General features: G+C 41.7%; 1 protein-coding gene across 3 annotated transcripts in view; it reads left to right on the forward strand.

Moving 5' to 3' along the window:
• Hpse2 (heparanase 2 (inactive)) overlaps positions 1 to 17,242 on the forward strand; it is a 602,344-nt gene that overhangs the window by 443,623 nt on the left and 141,479 nt on the right. For all 3 annotated transcript variants that reach the window (XM_021151789.2, XM_021151790.2, XM_085833912.1), the window contains one exon: positions 6,458 to 6,551. In XM_021151789.2, the coding sequence (XP_021007448.1) occupies positions 6,458 to 6,551 (94 nt within the window). The remainder of the gene's footprint in view (positions 1 to 6,457; positions 6,552 to 17,242) is intronic.

The raw sequence follows: 17,242 nt of genomic DNA on the forward strand, positions 1-17,242 counted from the left end.
TACATTTATACACTTTTGTTTAATTTCCTAAAGAGCAGGAGAATGAGAACTGGAGGAAATGGGGGAAGAAGTGGGGGCAGAGACAGAAAGAAGAAAGATTTTCAAGTTTCTAGGAGCTTGTAATTTATTTTGTCATTCTGTATAAATATTTACTTTTGAGCCTAATTTTGTATTTTGTACATTTGATCTCATTGCAAAGATGGCCCCACAATCAGTTTTCAGACATAAAACACCTGGATGCATTCCTGTCCCCAAGCTCAGTGCCATTGCCTGCTGTAACTCTGTGAATCCCTAGAGGCCTCTTCAGAGCCCACTCCGGTGGCTGAAGTATGCAGGATTTTCCCACCCTTCCCTTTCCCAGCTTCCTGCAAACTCTCCCCAGCAGTGCTGGGATCAAGGTCCAGCTGTTTGAGCCTCTGCCAAGATAGTGTCCCTCCACAGACAATTCTGGATACATGGGGGAAATACTACACTTCAGACTTAGGATCCAAAATCTGCAAGGAGTTAACTGAGAGGGACAGATGAGGAGTATGGAGCTTAGCTTGAGACATGGTAGTTCAGATCCACATCCTTGGCTCACCATGGGTTAAATCATACAGTCAGTCACTCATTTTGTTGAGTATATCTTCGTGTATCCTTTGTGTGCTCGAGCGAGGTCCATAACCCCCAATCTTGCATATACCAATTTGCTATGTTTTTTTCATAGTACAAACTCTTTCAAATTAACTGTAATATTTTAGTCTGTTGGGTAACTCATGCATGGAATTACTCAAACAAGTTTAAGAATGCTTTAAAAAGCATTTAGATTGCCTAGAATCTTTCTTTGCAGTAGTATTCACTTCATTCAAGCTTTCCTGCCCTAAGTAATTTTAAACACAAGATAGGAAGTTCCACGCACTGCAGGGAAGATGAAGAATGTCCCTGCCTCAGAAGCAAACCCTAGAGCAAGCGCAAAGAGCAGCAGCCCAGCAGGAGCCGGAGTGAGGCCCTCGGAGCAGGGGCAAGCTCGGTTATACAGCTCCATGGAGTCCCCAATCAGCTTTCTCCGCTGTTTGCCTTCAAGGTGTCAGGCTAGGTTTTACAAGTCGACAGGGTTGTTTTAATGATTTTTTTTAAGCGCCCCCCCCCCTCCTCAATCCCCTTTGGAGGGGAAAGCTTCAGTTTTATGGAATTACCTGCTCAGTTAGCTGGCTGGGTGTTAAATTCTGAGTAGACTGCCCCTCCTTTTTGAAAGCATCCAGCGGGGGGGGGGGGGTGGGGGGGGTGGGGGGGGGAAGCTCCGGAAATTCCTGAGCATTGGGAAGCCAGCCCTAATGCAATTACCTGAAATAAAAGAAGGGGTCAGATAATAAGGGGCAAAGGCTTTTCCTCTTAAAGTAAAGGGCCAGGTAAACAAAACCAGCTGCCCCTGGGGCCAACAAACTCTCCTCATTAAAAGTTTTAAGAAGCTAATGGGCATAAGTAGCTAATTGTCGCACAATCCTAAACTCCTGAATCTTGAGGCTTCCGGAAGGAGATAGGTGGAAAGACTGGAGCTGCAGCTGGATGACAGGGCATTCATACATGGTCAAGATAGAGTAAAAATCACAATGGGATGCTTTGACCACTATGTCTGTGAGATGACTTGGGTGTCTTCGTTGGGACAAACCTAAATGTAAATGTTAGTACAACAGGATCTAGAATAGATTTTACTTTAGTATAGTGTAAAAAATTTCCGGCACACTGACTATGAGAAATTCTGGAAGTATATTCATCACAATGTGAGCAGTGATTCTAAGTGTCCTTTTAAGTGAGTGCTCATTTTATTCTTCTATTTTGTTTGTGCTTATTTTTTAATCTGCATTTATTTCTCTTTTAATAAGAACAAGGCAATGCTTTAAAAAATAAAATGAAGTATATCATATAGCAAATAAAATCTTAAATTTTATAAATGCACAAGAACATTGGTGAATAAATTAATGAAAGGATACTTCTGCTTTGATTACTCAGCCTTCCTGCCGTGCTTGGTGTGGTTGGCCACTCTAGAGTGACAGTAGCTGCCATCAAGCAAGACAGACTACTGATCAAGCCCAAATGTTTCAAATGTTACAGTAGTTATGAAAAGGTTATTTCAACATTTCCTTCCTGGTGTCACCCATCAACTGAGTTCATTTCTTTGTGTGACCTTAGCAAAGTTAGGGTTTATAAGAGCTCAGAGGAGAGCTAAGATTTACTTAACAATGTTTAGGGGGTTCTAAAATCACACTGTTGGGATTAGATAAAGCTTCCCAGAGTTTCTCTAACTGAAGAATTTCTTTGCTTTCACACTACCAGTTTCTTTCTGTTTTATTTATCTGTCTCAGAATCCTCTGCAGCCATTACTAAACTAACTATCTCTTGTAGAAACTGGTGGGAAGCTAAGAATCACCATTATCTTCCGAGGACAAAGGACAGCAAAGAAGAAATTTGCCCCCAAATCACTGGAAAAATTAGTAGCAACTTAGCCTGGCTTTCTTTTACTGGTATTTGTTCGCAATGAGTATCATCGGAGTTGGCCTGTAGTTATATATGTAATAAGTAAATGAATAATTAAGTAAGCAATTTATTATCACTAAATGGAGGGCACAGACTGCCTCACTTTCTTTATACCTGTATCTGTGTGTTATATTGGGCCCATAATTATGGCACTATGGAACCACGGTAATATTGGAACCAAAGCCCTCTCTGTAAGCAGAGCTTTCTCTAATAGGCTGAGGTAGGAGGCCTATTTGTGAGTTGAAGCCAACTTGTGATGCATAGTCAATTGTTCCAAGCTAAACTTGATTAGAGTGAGTTCCTGTCTAAATGAACTGGCTTTATCCAGCTCATACTCTCTTGTTAACGGATCCCCTTTTAGTCTCTTCAGTAACATCCCAAATTTCAGTGACCACAGTTCCTATTTAATAGTTCAATACAAAAATGAATTGAAGTTGCAAGTGAAAATTGCTGAAATTCTCAGTCTAACTAAAATTAGACTCAGACTGGAGTTGTTAGAAAGATACTGTTTTGTTTAGGGCAGGGACAGGGCCCCTTTGTTGGGTCAAAGGTACAGACAATGCCCAGAGCCATATTTGAGAAGCACTTTAAAGGGTGTCTGGCGGCTCTGTGACCTTCTCTTACTTGCTCAGCAACTTCATCTATAACCATTGCTTCAGCCAGGACTCAGAAGCTGAAGAAGAGCCCCGAGTCAGCACTGCCCATCTCCATTTTCCTGCCCCTGAGTAGCTGGTATAGAGTTCCGTCTTGACATTCTGCAGGTTTGGTCTATCAAACTGAATCCTCCCTCGCCCTTGGCAAGCTGTGGCCCAACTCTAATGCCTAAAGTTCCTCAGCATAATGTTCTCCAACACAGCCTCTCTTGGGCTCATGCTCAGCCTTCAGTCCATGCCTTGGTGTCACCTCTAAGGACAAGTGCTTCAACTCAGCCTGTCCCTCGCACTTCTCTCTTCCCTTGTGAGCCAGATCACTTCTTAACCCGCACCATCCATCAAGGTAACTTTGTACCCCAGTTTCTCTGCTTGTGGCTCTTCCTGCTCCAACTCAGTATTCAGGAATAGCCAAGGAAAACCCCGAGAATAACTAAATCCAGCTTGTTAGGTTAAAAATGGGGTCAATAGTGGCTGTAAAAGGCTTGAGTTAGAGTTTCTATTGGAGTCCTTCCTCTGCTGAGTGAAGGAAGACTTCTGGGTCCAGAAACTAGAACCTCAGTCTGAGCAAACAGTACTGTGCAGCTCATGTCCTTCTGCCCCACTGCAGGGCACCCAGAGTCTGTCTTAACTGCTGTGAGCCTCCTTCAAACCTCAGGGTGGTGGGTGTGTTCTCTTTTGGAGAGAGGCTCCCCCTGCGACCCCAAACCACAGCCTTTCAGTTAAGTTTCTGCTACCTTGGGCCTTTAAGTAACCTGACAGAGTGTATTTGGTTATTGGATACCTTTTATGTGCTAGACAGGCTCTGTGGCCAGTATTTTTCTTTATTTGTTCACTGTAGCAACCTCATAAAAATATTACAAGCTTGAATTTTTACTATTTACATTTGTATTTATGTTGCATGATTGTGTGTATGAGATAGAAAGACAGACAGACTCGGATACTCACAGAGATGGAGGGAGAGAGAGGGAGAGAGAAGAGTGGGAGGGAGGACACACACATGTGGAAGTCAGAGGTAGGTTCCATAGGTCAGATTCAGATCTTTGGATTTTTGTGCATAATACCTTTGACCCACTGAGCCATCTTGCTGGCGCCAGGCATGAATTTTTACACCCATCTTCTTGAAAGAGAAATCCAAGTATATTGTGGTTCTGTGTCCAGGTGTCATTGCACATGGGGATGGAAGGACGAAGCAGAGTCTGCAGTGGGTGGGGCCTGACAGTGAGTGGGACAGGGGAAGAGAAGGCCATCTCTGAGGATTTTAGTGTTGCAGATTTTTTTAGACAACACTCAATGAAACAGCTCTCTTAGATGATCTTCAGTGATACAGCTTGGGCATACACATTTTATTCAGGGTTGACAAGGGCTATCTATATACGAGCCTTGGAGAGTGGGAAGGAGTTTTCAGGGTGAAGGTAAGTCATTGGCTGGAGTTAACATACTGGAAATGCCTCATTTGCATCGAGAGACATTCCAGGAGTCCCAGTGCTTGCTGAGTGGATTCTTACGTGGAGAGAGGAAGTTGAACTTGTAGATTTGTCAAGGACTATGTGACTTTGTTCATGTAGAGGATGTAGGGGTCGGCCAGGCAGAGAAGAGGAAGCCTGCTGGGAAAGGGAGTCTTCCGTCTTGCACAGAGCTCAGAGCAGCTATCAGGACATGGTAGACGGTGACCTTAAATAGCAGGATTTCCCAACAATATGTGTGTATGAACATAGTATAATTAAACCCATTCATTTTTATGCCAACTTGGAAAACAGGGTAGGGATCTGATATCACCTGGGTAGTAAGTAGTGAAACATATTGAACTATGGCTTTTAATGCTAAGGTCTATGTAACTTGAAAAAAAGGAATAAAAGAAAAGGGGAAAAGAATGGCCTGAGCTACATAGTGAGTTCCAGGCTAGCCTATACTACAAAATGAGCCTTTGTCTCAAAAACAAACATGCAAACAAAAGCTAGATAATGATAGATGGGCAGGTAGGTTAGTAGATAGATGATTGGTAGATGGATGGATGGATGGATAGGTAGATGGATAGATGGATGATAAAAATTAAATATGCTAAAACTGAGGTCTGTATAGATTAGGAAAACATCTCAGATTATATCAGTAGCCAACACCAAATCATGAATCTATACTCAGATGTCTCTAAAAGCACATCCTTTTTAACATATTTAAACATTGGGTTCTTTGGAAATGTCTTACGGTGGTGAGAGATGCCAACAGGAGGCTGAGTAAGACCTGCCCCCTTCCCTTACTTCTATCAGAGCACCTGTTTATAATGAAGGATTTTAAACCCGAGCATCCAACACGGCATGTGTTGGCATGGAGGTTTAACATTAAGAATTTTCATATAGGTCTGTATGTTCTAATTGGTAGATATTTTATTTCAAATGAAAGAAAATCTATCATTAGTTATTAACCAATAAGCTTTTAGTAGATTAGGCTAGGCATCTGAGAATCGTAAGCATTTAAAAATTTATTTAGTTCAGATTTTGCAGTGGAAGGCAAGGGTAGGTTCGAGGTTCTGAAGGACACCTAACCTGAAGCCAGTGTCTGCTCAGGAAGGAGGGCCACATAAAATGGGATGGGCCTGTTTTCGCCAAATGTTCACAACATAGTGTCAGTGCAACTTGATGATTCCCTTAAGCTTCTAATGAAAACCAGACTGAAAGCAAATCAAAGGAGCCACAGCCATTTAGTTCAGAGAGCGCTTTGGGCTAATCTGTGGGTTTCAGTGTTCCTGCATTCACTCATTCATTCATCCCAGTGATGGAGGGGAACTCAGCTATAGTGAGTTACCAGGAAAGCAAACTTTCTGGAAACACTTGAGACTCTTACTGCACTGCATCAGAATGTTGGAGAATCTCTTTTCTTATTTAAAGTGGAGACCTAGCAACTGTTTGGGTATTCCTTGGAAACTCTCCCATGCTTATATTGCTTTAAGGTAAATATAGAGGCAGCCATGAGATTGAAAGCTAAGGCCCTTTACCAAGGAAAAAGGACGTTTTTCTCTATTGACCAGTTTAGATTATGGATTTTCTGTCATTTCCCAGAAAGCAAGATATGGGATTTTACCTAAGCAAGTCTGAAAAACGTCACAACAGCTGACAAATGGAAATGAGAAGATACAAAGTATATTATGTGCTTTGCAAGTATCAAGAGTCAAAACTATCAGGGATGAAGCTCAGGGCCAACCTTCCCTCAAGGAACAGAGACTTGTGCTAAGAGAAGTATACTTCTAGTCCCCTGTTCAAGATTGTATCTGACTCTTTATTTTATTTCTATTCCAGTTGCTACATTGATGGCCGGGTGGTCAAGGTGATGGACTTCCTGAAAACTCGTCTGTTAGATACACTCTCTGACCAGATTAGGAAAATTCAGAAAGTGAGTAAAATTACCTGTGAGCTGGTGTGTTTGGAACAAAAACAAGGAGAAGGTCACAGAGTCTCAGCTGGAATTTAGTGCTGTGAGAACCAGGGTAGGAAAAGTGTCCCGCTGGGCGTGACCAGCATCACCCACTTTCAGTGATGATTGTGGATCATGTTTTCACAGTTAGAAGGATTTGTGTTTGTCACATCAAGATCTAGAGCTGTTCTAACTGATGATGTCAAGTTGTGTGTAGCTCTTGCACACTGTTGATGGGAATAGAAGTAGTGTAATCATGGGGAATAGCTCAGAAGTGTTTCAAAACCCAGAAATAGAGCTGTACATGGCCCAGGCATCCAAAGGAAACAGTTATCATATCAAAGAGCTACTTGCACTCCCATGCCTCCTACAGTGTTGTTGAAAATAACTGAGGTTCAGAATCAACCAAGATATCTATCAATGGACATATACAGAAACAGTATAACATTCATTGTGCATCAGAGAATGAAATCCTGTCATTCTCAGAAAAATGATTGGAGCTGGGGGTCATTATGTTGACTAGAATAAGCCAGACTGAGAAGACAAATACTGTGTGTTCCCTATGCAAGAGGTAAAAATCATTCACGCAAACTAGAAAATAGCAGACACTAGAAGAGGAGAGAGGGGGAAAATAGCAAATTTGGATAACAGGTACCATAATAACACAGTGAGGTGGTGGAAATATGTTCATATCTCCAGCAGGATAAAGTAACTGTTCATAGTAAGATAGTTTATCAGTAACTAGAAGAGAGTTCAGAGGCTCTAAATGTAAAGAAATAATGAGGACATGAAAATCTTCATTATACAACTGAAATAGTACACAGTATCCTATAAATATGTACAATTATTATAAATTATTTAAAACAAAAAGTACAATTCAAAGAATAAAAACTCCACATGGGAATCATATTAAAGGTTTGTTTCAAAAAACAGATTTTTTTCTCTTCATACTTCCAACTTTGCCCTACATGTAAAATCAAGTAAAACTCTTATTTTTATTTAGAGGGTTTCTTTATTTTACTAAAAAAATATTTTAGCAGTTAATTCTAAGTAGTTTGGTGAAGAAATGACAAGTTAGCTTGTTTTCTTTTCCTGGGGACTTACGTGGGGGCTGGTTAAGGAGATCCTCATCGCTCACGTTCATTGACGCTCTGGTTTTGAGAGCAAATGACTTTGATCCATATCCATGCAATGGCTGAATTTTGTAAAAAAAAAAGAGGAAACTAAATCATATGAATGAATGAATGATGAATGAATGAATGGTTCATGTTCAAAACTACCTCTGAAAGAAACTTCTCTTTGAAGCCATCATAGAGAAGCACCATTGAGAACGAAAGAGGAGGTCTGAGCATCCTTATCCTCTCGCCCTAATGTCATATCCAAACACCACACACCTTCCGAGTTCAGGCATTCTTGGAGAGTGTTAGAGCCTGAGAATACTCAAAACTTCTGGATTTCTGCATCCGAGTGTAATCACTTTGGGACCAGGTACACTGGCCAGAACCTTTCTCTCTATTAGGCAAGAAGATCTAAATGATCTGAAATATTTCTGCCAGTCTGTTCGACAACCATTAGGGGGAAGTGTTACTGGCACCAGGCAAAGTGCCAGATCCTAGAGACACAAAATAGGATAAAATGTGGCCTCAGGGAATTCAGTCTGAGTTTTACTATCTGGATAGGTTGAAACGTGTTGCCTGTGCAGAAGACTATCACCTAATGCTGCCGTGGTGCTGCATGCCTCCAGCCTAGCCCCTGGGAGGCTGAGGCAAGAGGAGCGTGAGCTGGAAGCCAGACTTGGCTGATGAGACCCTGCCTCAAAACCAAACAGAAATCACCCTATGGAGTACTGCAATTCTTCTAGACTCACTATGCTAATTAAAGGGTTGCTCCCTAGAAGGACTTTTCTTTTACTCATTTACTTTTAAGTTATTCTCTCACTCTATAAATATGTAGATATTTGTGCTTCAGAGTGCCTTCTAAGTGCTTTTATTGCAACAATATGAAAAATCCTCAAGTCCCTTTGTTTTGGGCTTTTCTAGCTTTGAACCTGATTAAAAAATTATTATTTGTAGTATTGTGCCAAGAGAGACAGTCCTAACTGTATGCATCTTATTACTTAAGTATAGCAGGTGAGTCGAAGGTAAAAGAAGGGTGAAGGAATTCTCTCTCCCTCTTGCCCTCTACCACTGCATAGTACTTGACCATCACAGAACTTCCAAAAGCTAAAGAAGGAGCAAAGTTTACTTCTTGTTTTATATAGGGTCCCAGAAATATGAGGAAAGGGGAAAGTTGAGATTCAAACCTTTTAAAATGTGCCTGATGCCCTTAAAGTGGTCTCCCACTTCAGGAAGGAACCTTGGAAACCACAAGAGAGATGACCTATAAGTAAGAGCCTCCTGGATCAGACCTTTTGGCCATCACAAACATAACATGCCCAGCAATCCTCTCAGTTCATGGTCCTTGTTCCCGGTTCTCTGTGACTGTGCAACCAATCTCTCCAAAGCAGCATTTATTAAGTGATGGGACATATAAGTTGGAATTTGCACAGAACGCAGCCAGGATGGTTTGCCTGCTCCATGGTAACTGAAGCTGTTAGCTGGAGGAGTTTATGGCTGGGTGCATCAGAATTGTCACGCAGGATTGTCAGAAGCATTTTCACTCTGCTAGTGTTGGTGAGAACAGCTGTCAGCTTTCACCTTAGGTGGGGCTGAGAACCAGAATATCTAAGACTTTATTTTTTTACCTATAAAGTGAAGATGCTAAAAATTGTACATTCTCCTCTCTTTAAGGAAATTAAGATGGCTACACACAGATGTTGTATTAATTCATATGAGCACCAGTCACTATTACTGTTATATTGTTAGTTATTACAGTTACTTTAAGAATTTTTGTGACTAGAAATGTTCCATACTACCTTTATTCTTCATTCGTTCTTTGCCTTTTTTCTTGTTCCTCTTACTTTGAACCCTGGAGAATATAATAGGTGATATTTTTGGCACCTGAAAGGCAATGACTCAATTGCTAAAAGCAGCTGTGGTTTCCAAATTTGGACTGCCATTTAGAGAAGAAGTCTGTTTTCTCAGCAGTCAGTGAATTATCGTGCTAGATGAAAATCTATATGATACTTTTGGAAATCAGTGAAATGTCTGGACACCCCCACCTTTGAATGAGCCATGTACCCCTTTCCATTAGAACAAGGATAATCATCTCAGTACTGGGAGATGAGTCAGAGGGAAGAGTTGAGAATCTCACAATGCAGAGACAGGTCAAATGGGAAACATGAGAGACATTTAGGACACAGCGCAGATGGTATAGTGTGGAGAGCTGGGCTGACTCCAAAACAGTGACATAAGAACCAAGAAGAACCACTTTGGCTCAAGTCATTTGGACTCTGTGATTTGTGTCTTCATCTCCTAGAGGAATCAGAGGAGGAAATAACACTTTTTATATTATTTTCAGCAATTCAATAAGCACAGGAAGGAGTTGGTGAAATCCCAGTCAGGAGGAAAGCATTTCCAAAAGTACTGTCCATATGATTGCACTTTGAATATTAAGTAAACTACAGTTGGCTTCCTGGGTATTTGAAAAGTTAATTCCTTCCTCCTTCCTCTCTATACTTTCTCCATTCATTTATCAACTGGCCATTTGTAGTACTTTCCAGACTTCTGAGAACACAATAGTAAGCAAAGCTAACGTGATGTCAGTCCTCTATGCAAAGCAGTCAATGAAGCATGTTGGTAATAACATGCAGTAATGGTTCCAATAGCGTGTAATGGGAACCCACGTGGCATTTACCCACCTTATAATATAAAGGGGGAGAAGCCATGGGAAGTCTTCCAGAGCAAGTAGCACCTAAAGGAAAGGGTCCCTCTGATGCAGGTTTTCTTAGGCTACTATTAGGGGCCATTGGTAGATGTGTGAGGGTAAGAGAATGGTTAGTGTGGTCCTTAAAAAGACTTCTCTCATTTTTATTAAGTAATTCAGATAAAAATGCCAAACATCACATGAAGCATAGGTATCTGTAAAAAGCCACCTGCTGCATTCTCTGTGTGTCTCTCTCCTCTGTCTCTCTCTCTCTCTCTCTCTCTCTCTCTCTCTCTCTCTCTCTCGCTCGCTCGCTCGCTCGCTTGCTCTGTCTCCTCCCCCTCCCTCCCCATTCTCACAGTGTCTTTCCTATAAGTTACTGCTACCTAGGAGAGGAAAATTTGTGAGCGTTTTCCTCAAGGAAGAAGAATGGTGGATTTGCATGTAGCCTGAGGAGTCTAGCAGGTCCACTTGTTCACCAGGGCTGTTTTCTGGAGGCAGTTGTCAAAGAAGAGGGGGATGTAACTAGAAGACAAGGAAGCCGTGATGATTGTGCGACATAACCAACATCAGAGGGTTAAGTCTAATAAGGCATGTAGCACTCTCAGAGGCAATAAAGACTGGAAATGCTTGGTTTGGGCCGCATAGGTTTACGGAAGGTTTTGGGAGATATGTAGGCAGCAATGAATGCCACACTTAACATCCTTTATTCACCTATTGCTTATGTTATTGAATAATGGTCCACTCTTTTGAAGTCTCAATAAATACAATGATGTTATGCTGCTTTTAATATATCTTAGACGTTAGGCTATGGAAGTAGGGTAGAAATATAATCCCGGTAAATTAATAAACATATGAGGAAGAAACTTTGGTTCTCAGTGAACCTTCTGGTTTGTCAGTCTGTCCACTTACATGAGCTTTTTAACATATCAAAAAATAGTTAATTTGGGGAATGACAAAATAACTAGAAGCATGATTAAATAAGGAAATAATAATGTTATTCTTCTTTAGGGAGAGAAAGTAGAAAATATAAATATCAATAGATTAAGAATGGTACTTATTGAGCAAAAGCATAAAAGTCAAAAGGAAGGACATGACTGTCCTGTGTTTCAGCACACCAGAGGACTGGGCAGGGGACTGTACACGACTGCTCCCACGTGGTGGAGCAGGAAGTCTATTGTAAACAAAAAGGAGAGCATAGCCAGAGGCAGAGACGTCGGAAAGAATCCTGAGTGGACAGGACCAGACTGAGCTGGCCCATGTGAGGAGAAATACGACAGGAGAGCCAAACCAAGAAGCCAGGAGGGTGACAAATAGATGAAAAGGGCAGGTTACCAAAATGGCTGAGTTATATAGAGAAGGGCACCTGGGGCAAGTGTCTGCCAGCCACTAGCTGTGTCAGGTAGAGATTGAGGGATGCTGGGAGAACCTGGGAACCAGGTCCACCTTGATATATTAATGAACACCTCAGCTTTTGCCCCAGGTTTGAGACCAAACAAATATCATCACAAACAAACAAACAAAGAAGAAGAACAACAAACCACAATGTTTATGAAATCATTCGCTCCTTTAGCAGTACTGAATCCCTTCTTCACTGACCCAGAGTGTATCACTTGGCAGATACTCAATATCTATTGAAAGGAAGGAAACACAAAGTACGTGGGATACATGACCAAGTAGTAAGGTCTTAGCTCCTTCACAGTTGTATGTGTGCTGTTCATACCAAAAGTTTAGTCTGTGCCTGACATCACAGGGTGGTCTGACATGACAGAAACGAATGTAGAGACCCCTGTGAATTGTGTCTATATACAGGCATAACCGAAGAGCTTCCTCCATGTGGGTAGAGGTGAGGGACAGTTCTTTTTGACCCCAAATAATGTTGCAGTCTGTTTGTAAATGCCAGATACTCCATTTTAGAAAATAATATTTTGTTTTATTTTATTTTACTTTAGAAATATGATGTGAAATGTTAACCTGGCAAAATGTCAACTACTCTGGTTGGACTACACACTAAGATATTAGTGTCAAAGTGTAGATATCAGTGGAGAGGAGCAGGAAAACAAGCCAAGAAAGCAGACCAAAGGGAGAATACACTGAGGACCACAAATACTGCATTAATGACTTGGGATAATATCCATGGGCGATCCAAATTTTATGGAGCATAAGTCTTATACAATGGGGACCTTTTGAAGAGAAAGAAAACAGAGCAACTAAGGGGTTCACAGGTTAGTATCTCTAAACTTTACAGAGTGGCTCTGCTTTCTTTCTCTTAAAAAGATCAACACACACAGTCAGCCATTTTGAGCATACAAAGAAAACAAGGAAGAACATTCCAGAAACCCAACACAATGATAAGTGATAGTGAAGACTGAATGATAGTGAAGCCAGTTACTGGATGCTTACCCAAGCCTTCCTTTTCCCAGCCTTTTCTCTGACTAACCAATATTTCAGGCTCCTGGATGCTTTGTCCACTCAAATAACAGACTCCACCAACCTTGGTAATGGTGGTAATGTTACTTTTGTTTAGGACAAGCACTAGAGCCAAGCCTCTTCCTGCCATGCTGAAATGCTGTAAGGTCTCCTCCAGGTGCCCCTCCCACTAATGACCTCTTTTGCTCCAAATGGCCATCTGTACACAGAACTGTTTCCAAAGCCACCCACAGGTGGTAAATTCTTCTGCCTCGCCACTCCTTTCCCTGTCTTCTGTCAACAATGGGTATGTAGCAGAAGGCATAAGCGCCTAATACAGAAAGGCCTTGTCTAGTGACCATCACTTGTCGAACACCATGAAAGTTTTAAAGCTCTCATCCAACCTTACCTTCAGGGCAGTCACCCCAGATCACCAACTAGTTGTGGGGTCACACTGGTGTCCCCTCACCAAGAACACGACTATTCTTCTTTGAAAGCACTTCTAATCTTGGGTGGCTAGAAAGAAATTTTACATAGGTTATGAAATAAATCATTACTAGATGCCAAATACAGACAGTGCAGTGGCCGAGCATGGGTTTTGCAGGGAAGTGAGTCTGAGTTTGAATTTTCATTTTGCTACTTAGGCAAGCTCTATGACCTTGAGCAAGTTACAACAGAATTAGAATGTATGAATGGCATTTGTAAACAAAGGATAATAGATTTTGTAAGATAATTATATATTTTCATAATTTTGTACTTTTAAAATCAGAGTGTTTTTCACAAGCATTATCAATTAAAACTTGCCTGCAGTTTACCCCTTTGCTCCTAGCTGCTGTGAAGTTGATGGTGTAGTCTATAAATATCCCTGTCTAAAAATCATATAATGGCAAGAATGAAAACCTTGGCTTTCTTCTGGTCAGGCTCTTTCAGGCTAGCTCCTCCTACGATAACCTCTGGTGCCTTGTATGAAGGGCAAAAGCTAGGTTCTCTTAGGTCATGCTTTCCCATTTGTACGGACAGAGCCAAGTGGATCACACAGGCTCATTTACTTGGAGCTCGTAGAACTTAAGCTACCTCATTTTCCCAAACATCAAGCAGTAGAGTTGAGTTAGAATATAACAGGGCCCTAACTGGAACCGCGAGCCCACGGTGCTTGTCCTTGCTAGCTGGAGCTCCTTAGTTGCCTTTACATCAATGAAACATCCTCATTTGCTGACCGAATATCTAATAAATATCTTTAATAAAGTCACTGTCAGGAAGTTCATGGGGCATGAAAAAAAAGAGAAAATACAAAGTTACATTTATGTGCTGTAAGATAAGATCATCGATAATGTCAAAGAACTTTGGAGCTTGGACAAATGAAGAAAACTTTCTGAAGAGTTGAGGAATATTCGCTAGAGAAAATAATGTTTGAAATAATTCTTGAGAAAACTAACAAAGGCAATGGGAAGAGGGCAGATGGAAGCAAGTAAACAACCAAAATATCAGACACCCTTTAAAGTAGTAAGGTGATCCTGCATAGGCCTTAAGGGAAAGGACTGGAGGATGGGCGACTAAACTCTGCTTCAATAAAGTAGCAAATACCACCTTAATAAAGCCATCAGTGTTCTCACTGGTGCTCAGTGGTCACTGAGTTCAGTAACATCAAATACAAGTTACTTGCTGTTCATCTCTCTGGCAATCAAACAGACCCTCAGTGAACAAACAGGAAAGAAAGGAAAACAGTTGCTCCCTACAGCTAACAATGCAACAAGAAACCAATGAAGGTTCTAAAACTGGGCAGGGGTTCCACAGCTAACAAAGGCAGCAGGATGAAGGATGGTCTAGAAAAGAAAGAGAAAGACAGGGAGACCAAGAAAGAAATTATGAGGTCAAATCTCAGGAAGGAAGAGAGGAAGGAAAAACCGAATCAAGGTTATTTCCCTCCAAAAACAAAAGAGAAACAATATTGAGAATTCACCTTGACCACTCAAAAATACAAGCGGAGTAGAGACTGCTGATGCTCAAGGAAGAGATATAGGTAAGGCTTAAGTGGCTTCCTGGGGACCAGCGAGATGCCACCGTGGGTAAAGGTGCTTGCCATCAAAACTGACAATCTGAGTTCAGCTCCCTAGAACCCACATGGTGGGAAGGAGAGAACTGACTCCCTCAAATAGTCCTCTGACCTCCACGTGCACACCGAGCACACATACACACACAATATGTAAAGAATATTAGCTTGTGTTAGAAAAAAGCAAGAAGAAGAGACTTCCTAAAAGGAATCCTTTGTGGCCAACTATGTAGGAGACTTGTTTGGTTACTTAGAGAGCATCTGCTCTTCTGAAGTTCTGGGGAAGGTTGACTCCCAAATGCATGAGATCCTGGAATTAATGGGCTCCAGCTTCTTTGGGAGGACGGGCCTCCTGCCAGGGCTGATTAGCCCAGCTGGCCTGTCCACTGTTCCTGTTTTATTGCTTCCTTTCTCATTAAGGAAGGTGTTGCTTTGGATAACCATAAACAACATGTCTGTTGCAACAATGCTACCATCTCTTGCACAGCTAGTGCCTGAAGCCAGGTCTTCACAAGTCTTCTCAGACTTAGATTCCAGCTTTAGAGACAGATTATCAAGGAACTACAGGAAGAGAAAGACAAGGTTTGAAAAAAATGCACCCCATAAATGGTTATGTTCCTATTTTACTTTTTAAAAAGAAAAATCAAAAACATTTTCCCTAAGTGTGCTCTCCCTTTCTCTCTCCCTCTCCACACCACATCTCTTCTACTCCATCTTCCTGCCTCAGAGAATCTCCCCAAACACACCAAACACTTTCACTCAGTTCTTGCCTCTGACGTGTGAGAGAAGGAATCTGAAAAGGTTTACCCCTCATAACTCTCCGCCTCTAGAAGAAAGTAGGGAATTGTGAGCAGCCAATGGACACTTAATGAAATTTTCTTTGGGTGCCTCAAAGCTCTCTTGACCACATGGGCCACAAGGCTGAAGTCTATCTGGGAACCAAACAGCTGGAAGGAGCTAAGCAGCCAGCTTCCTCCTCTAGCCACTCGGGTCCCTCAGCCCATTCTCTCCTCCTCCCCAGTGTATCCTTCGCACAACCTTCACTGGCACATCGTTTCTCACCAGGAGCCCTTTCCCTTTCCAGAGCCCTCTCCTTTTCTCTCTTCCAGCACAGGGAGAATCATATTTACTCAGAAAACCACAGTGTTGAACTCTAGCCCTTGGTTTCTTAGAGTTTCACTTTCTGAGAGAATTTTGCAGCTGGTTCCATCTACTCTTTCTGTTTCGTTTTTTCTTTTCTTTTTTGTTTGCTTGGCTTTTCTTCTCTTCAGCCCAAGCTGCTTTTCTCCCCAGGCTCATCCAGCACCCAGCATCAGCATCTATACCTCCACCACACTTCACCATGCTGACCTTCTCCGTTCTAGGAAGACTCCCAGTTCATCAAATTTCCTACCATGTCCTCAGCAGACAAGGCTTAGAGGGCATTTGCTCAGTTTGTGTTGACTCCTTAAACTTTCTACTGTGCTTTAGGAATACCCCCTCCTGGTGTAACTGCTTCCATTTGTATCAGGTTTACCTCTCATTTTATGTTTTGTTCATGTGGGTAGCAGGATGCCTGTGTTGAGAATAAGTGCCTATATGCTAATTATGTTCATTATGCTAATTATGCTTATGTTTATGATCCAGGTGTATTTTAAATTCTAAACTGCTCTTTCTTAGTGCTTAACATGTATCTGGGATATTATCCATTAACCCAAGTGACATATCTAAAGTAAGAGCAACCAGGGCTGAAAAACTTTTCAAACACAGACTCAGGTCCCTTGGACAAGGAGAGAAATCCAGAAAATATTGGGCTTAAGTGCTTGCTATATAGCAGGGACTGTTTCTAAGTTCTTTAACAAATGTTAGTTAAATCATAAAATACACTGAGGAAGATATTTTATTCCACACTAGAACACAAAGAAGTAATTTACAATACTCAAGGACACACAGTGAATACACAATAAGGCCAGAATTGAAATGCAGGGCCGTGTCTCCAGAGTCCATAGCTCCTGAATGCTAACTCACCAGTCAGAAGGCTGGGGAAGAGCTAGCTGAGGGTGAGCCCAGGGCTTCATGCAAGCTGAGCATGTGCTTTTCCTCCTCAGCTCCCAAACCAACAATTCACAAATTACTTCCTTTCAACTCTCCCTGCAGTCAGAAGAGAACTCAGATGAACAGGTTTTGGGGGTTTTTGTTTGTTTGTTTGTTTTGTTTTGTTTTGTTTTGTACCAGTGGACTTTGTAGGGTCCAATATACATAGTTTTTGTAACTCCAAACATTTTCTGGAGTCATATCTTCATTTAAAAGAGATAAGCTGCTGGGCGGTGGTGGCGCATGCCTTTAATCCCAACACTTGGAAAGCAGAGGCAGGTGGATCTCTGAGTTTGAGGCCAGCCTGGTCTACAAAGTGAGTTCCAGGACAGCC

The sequence above is a fragment of the Mus caroli genome, unplaced genomic scaffold (assembly GCF_978045245.1).
Source record: "Mus caroli unplaced genomic scaffold, Mus_caroli_1 scaffold_20, whole genome shotgun sequence".
NCBI classification, from domain to species: domain Eukaryota; kingdom Metazoa; phylum Chordata; class Mammalia; order Rodentia; family Muridae; genus Mus; species Mus caroli.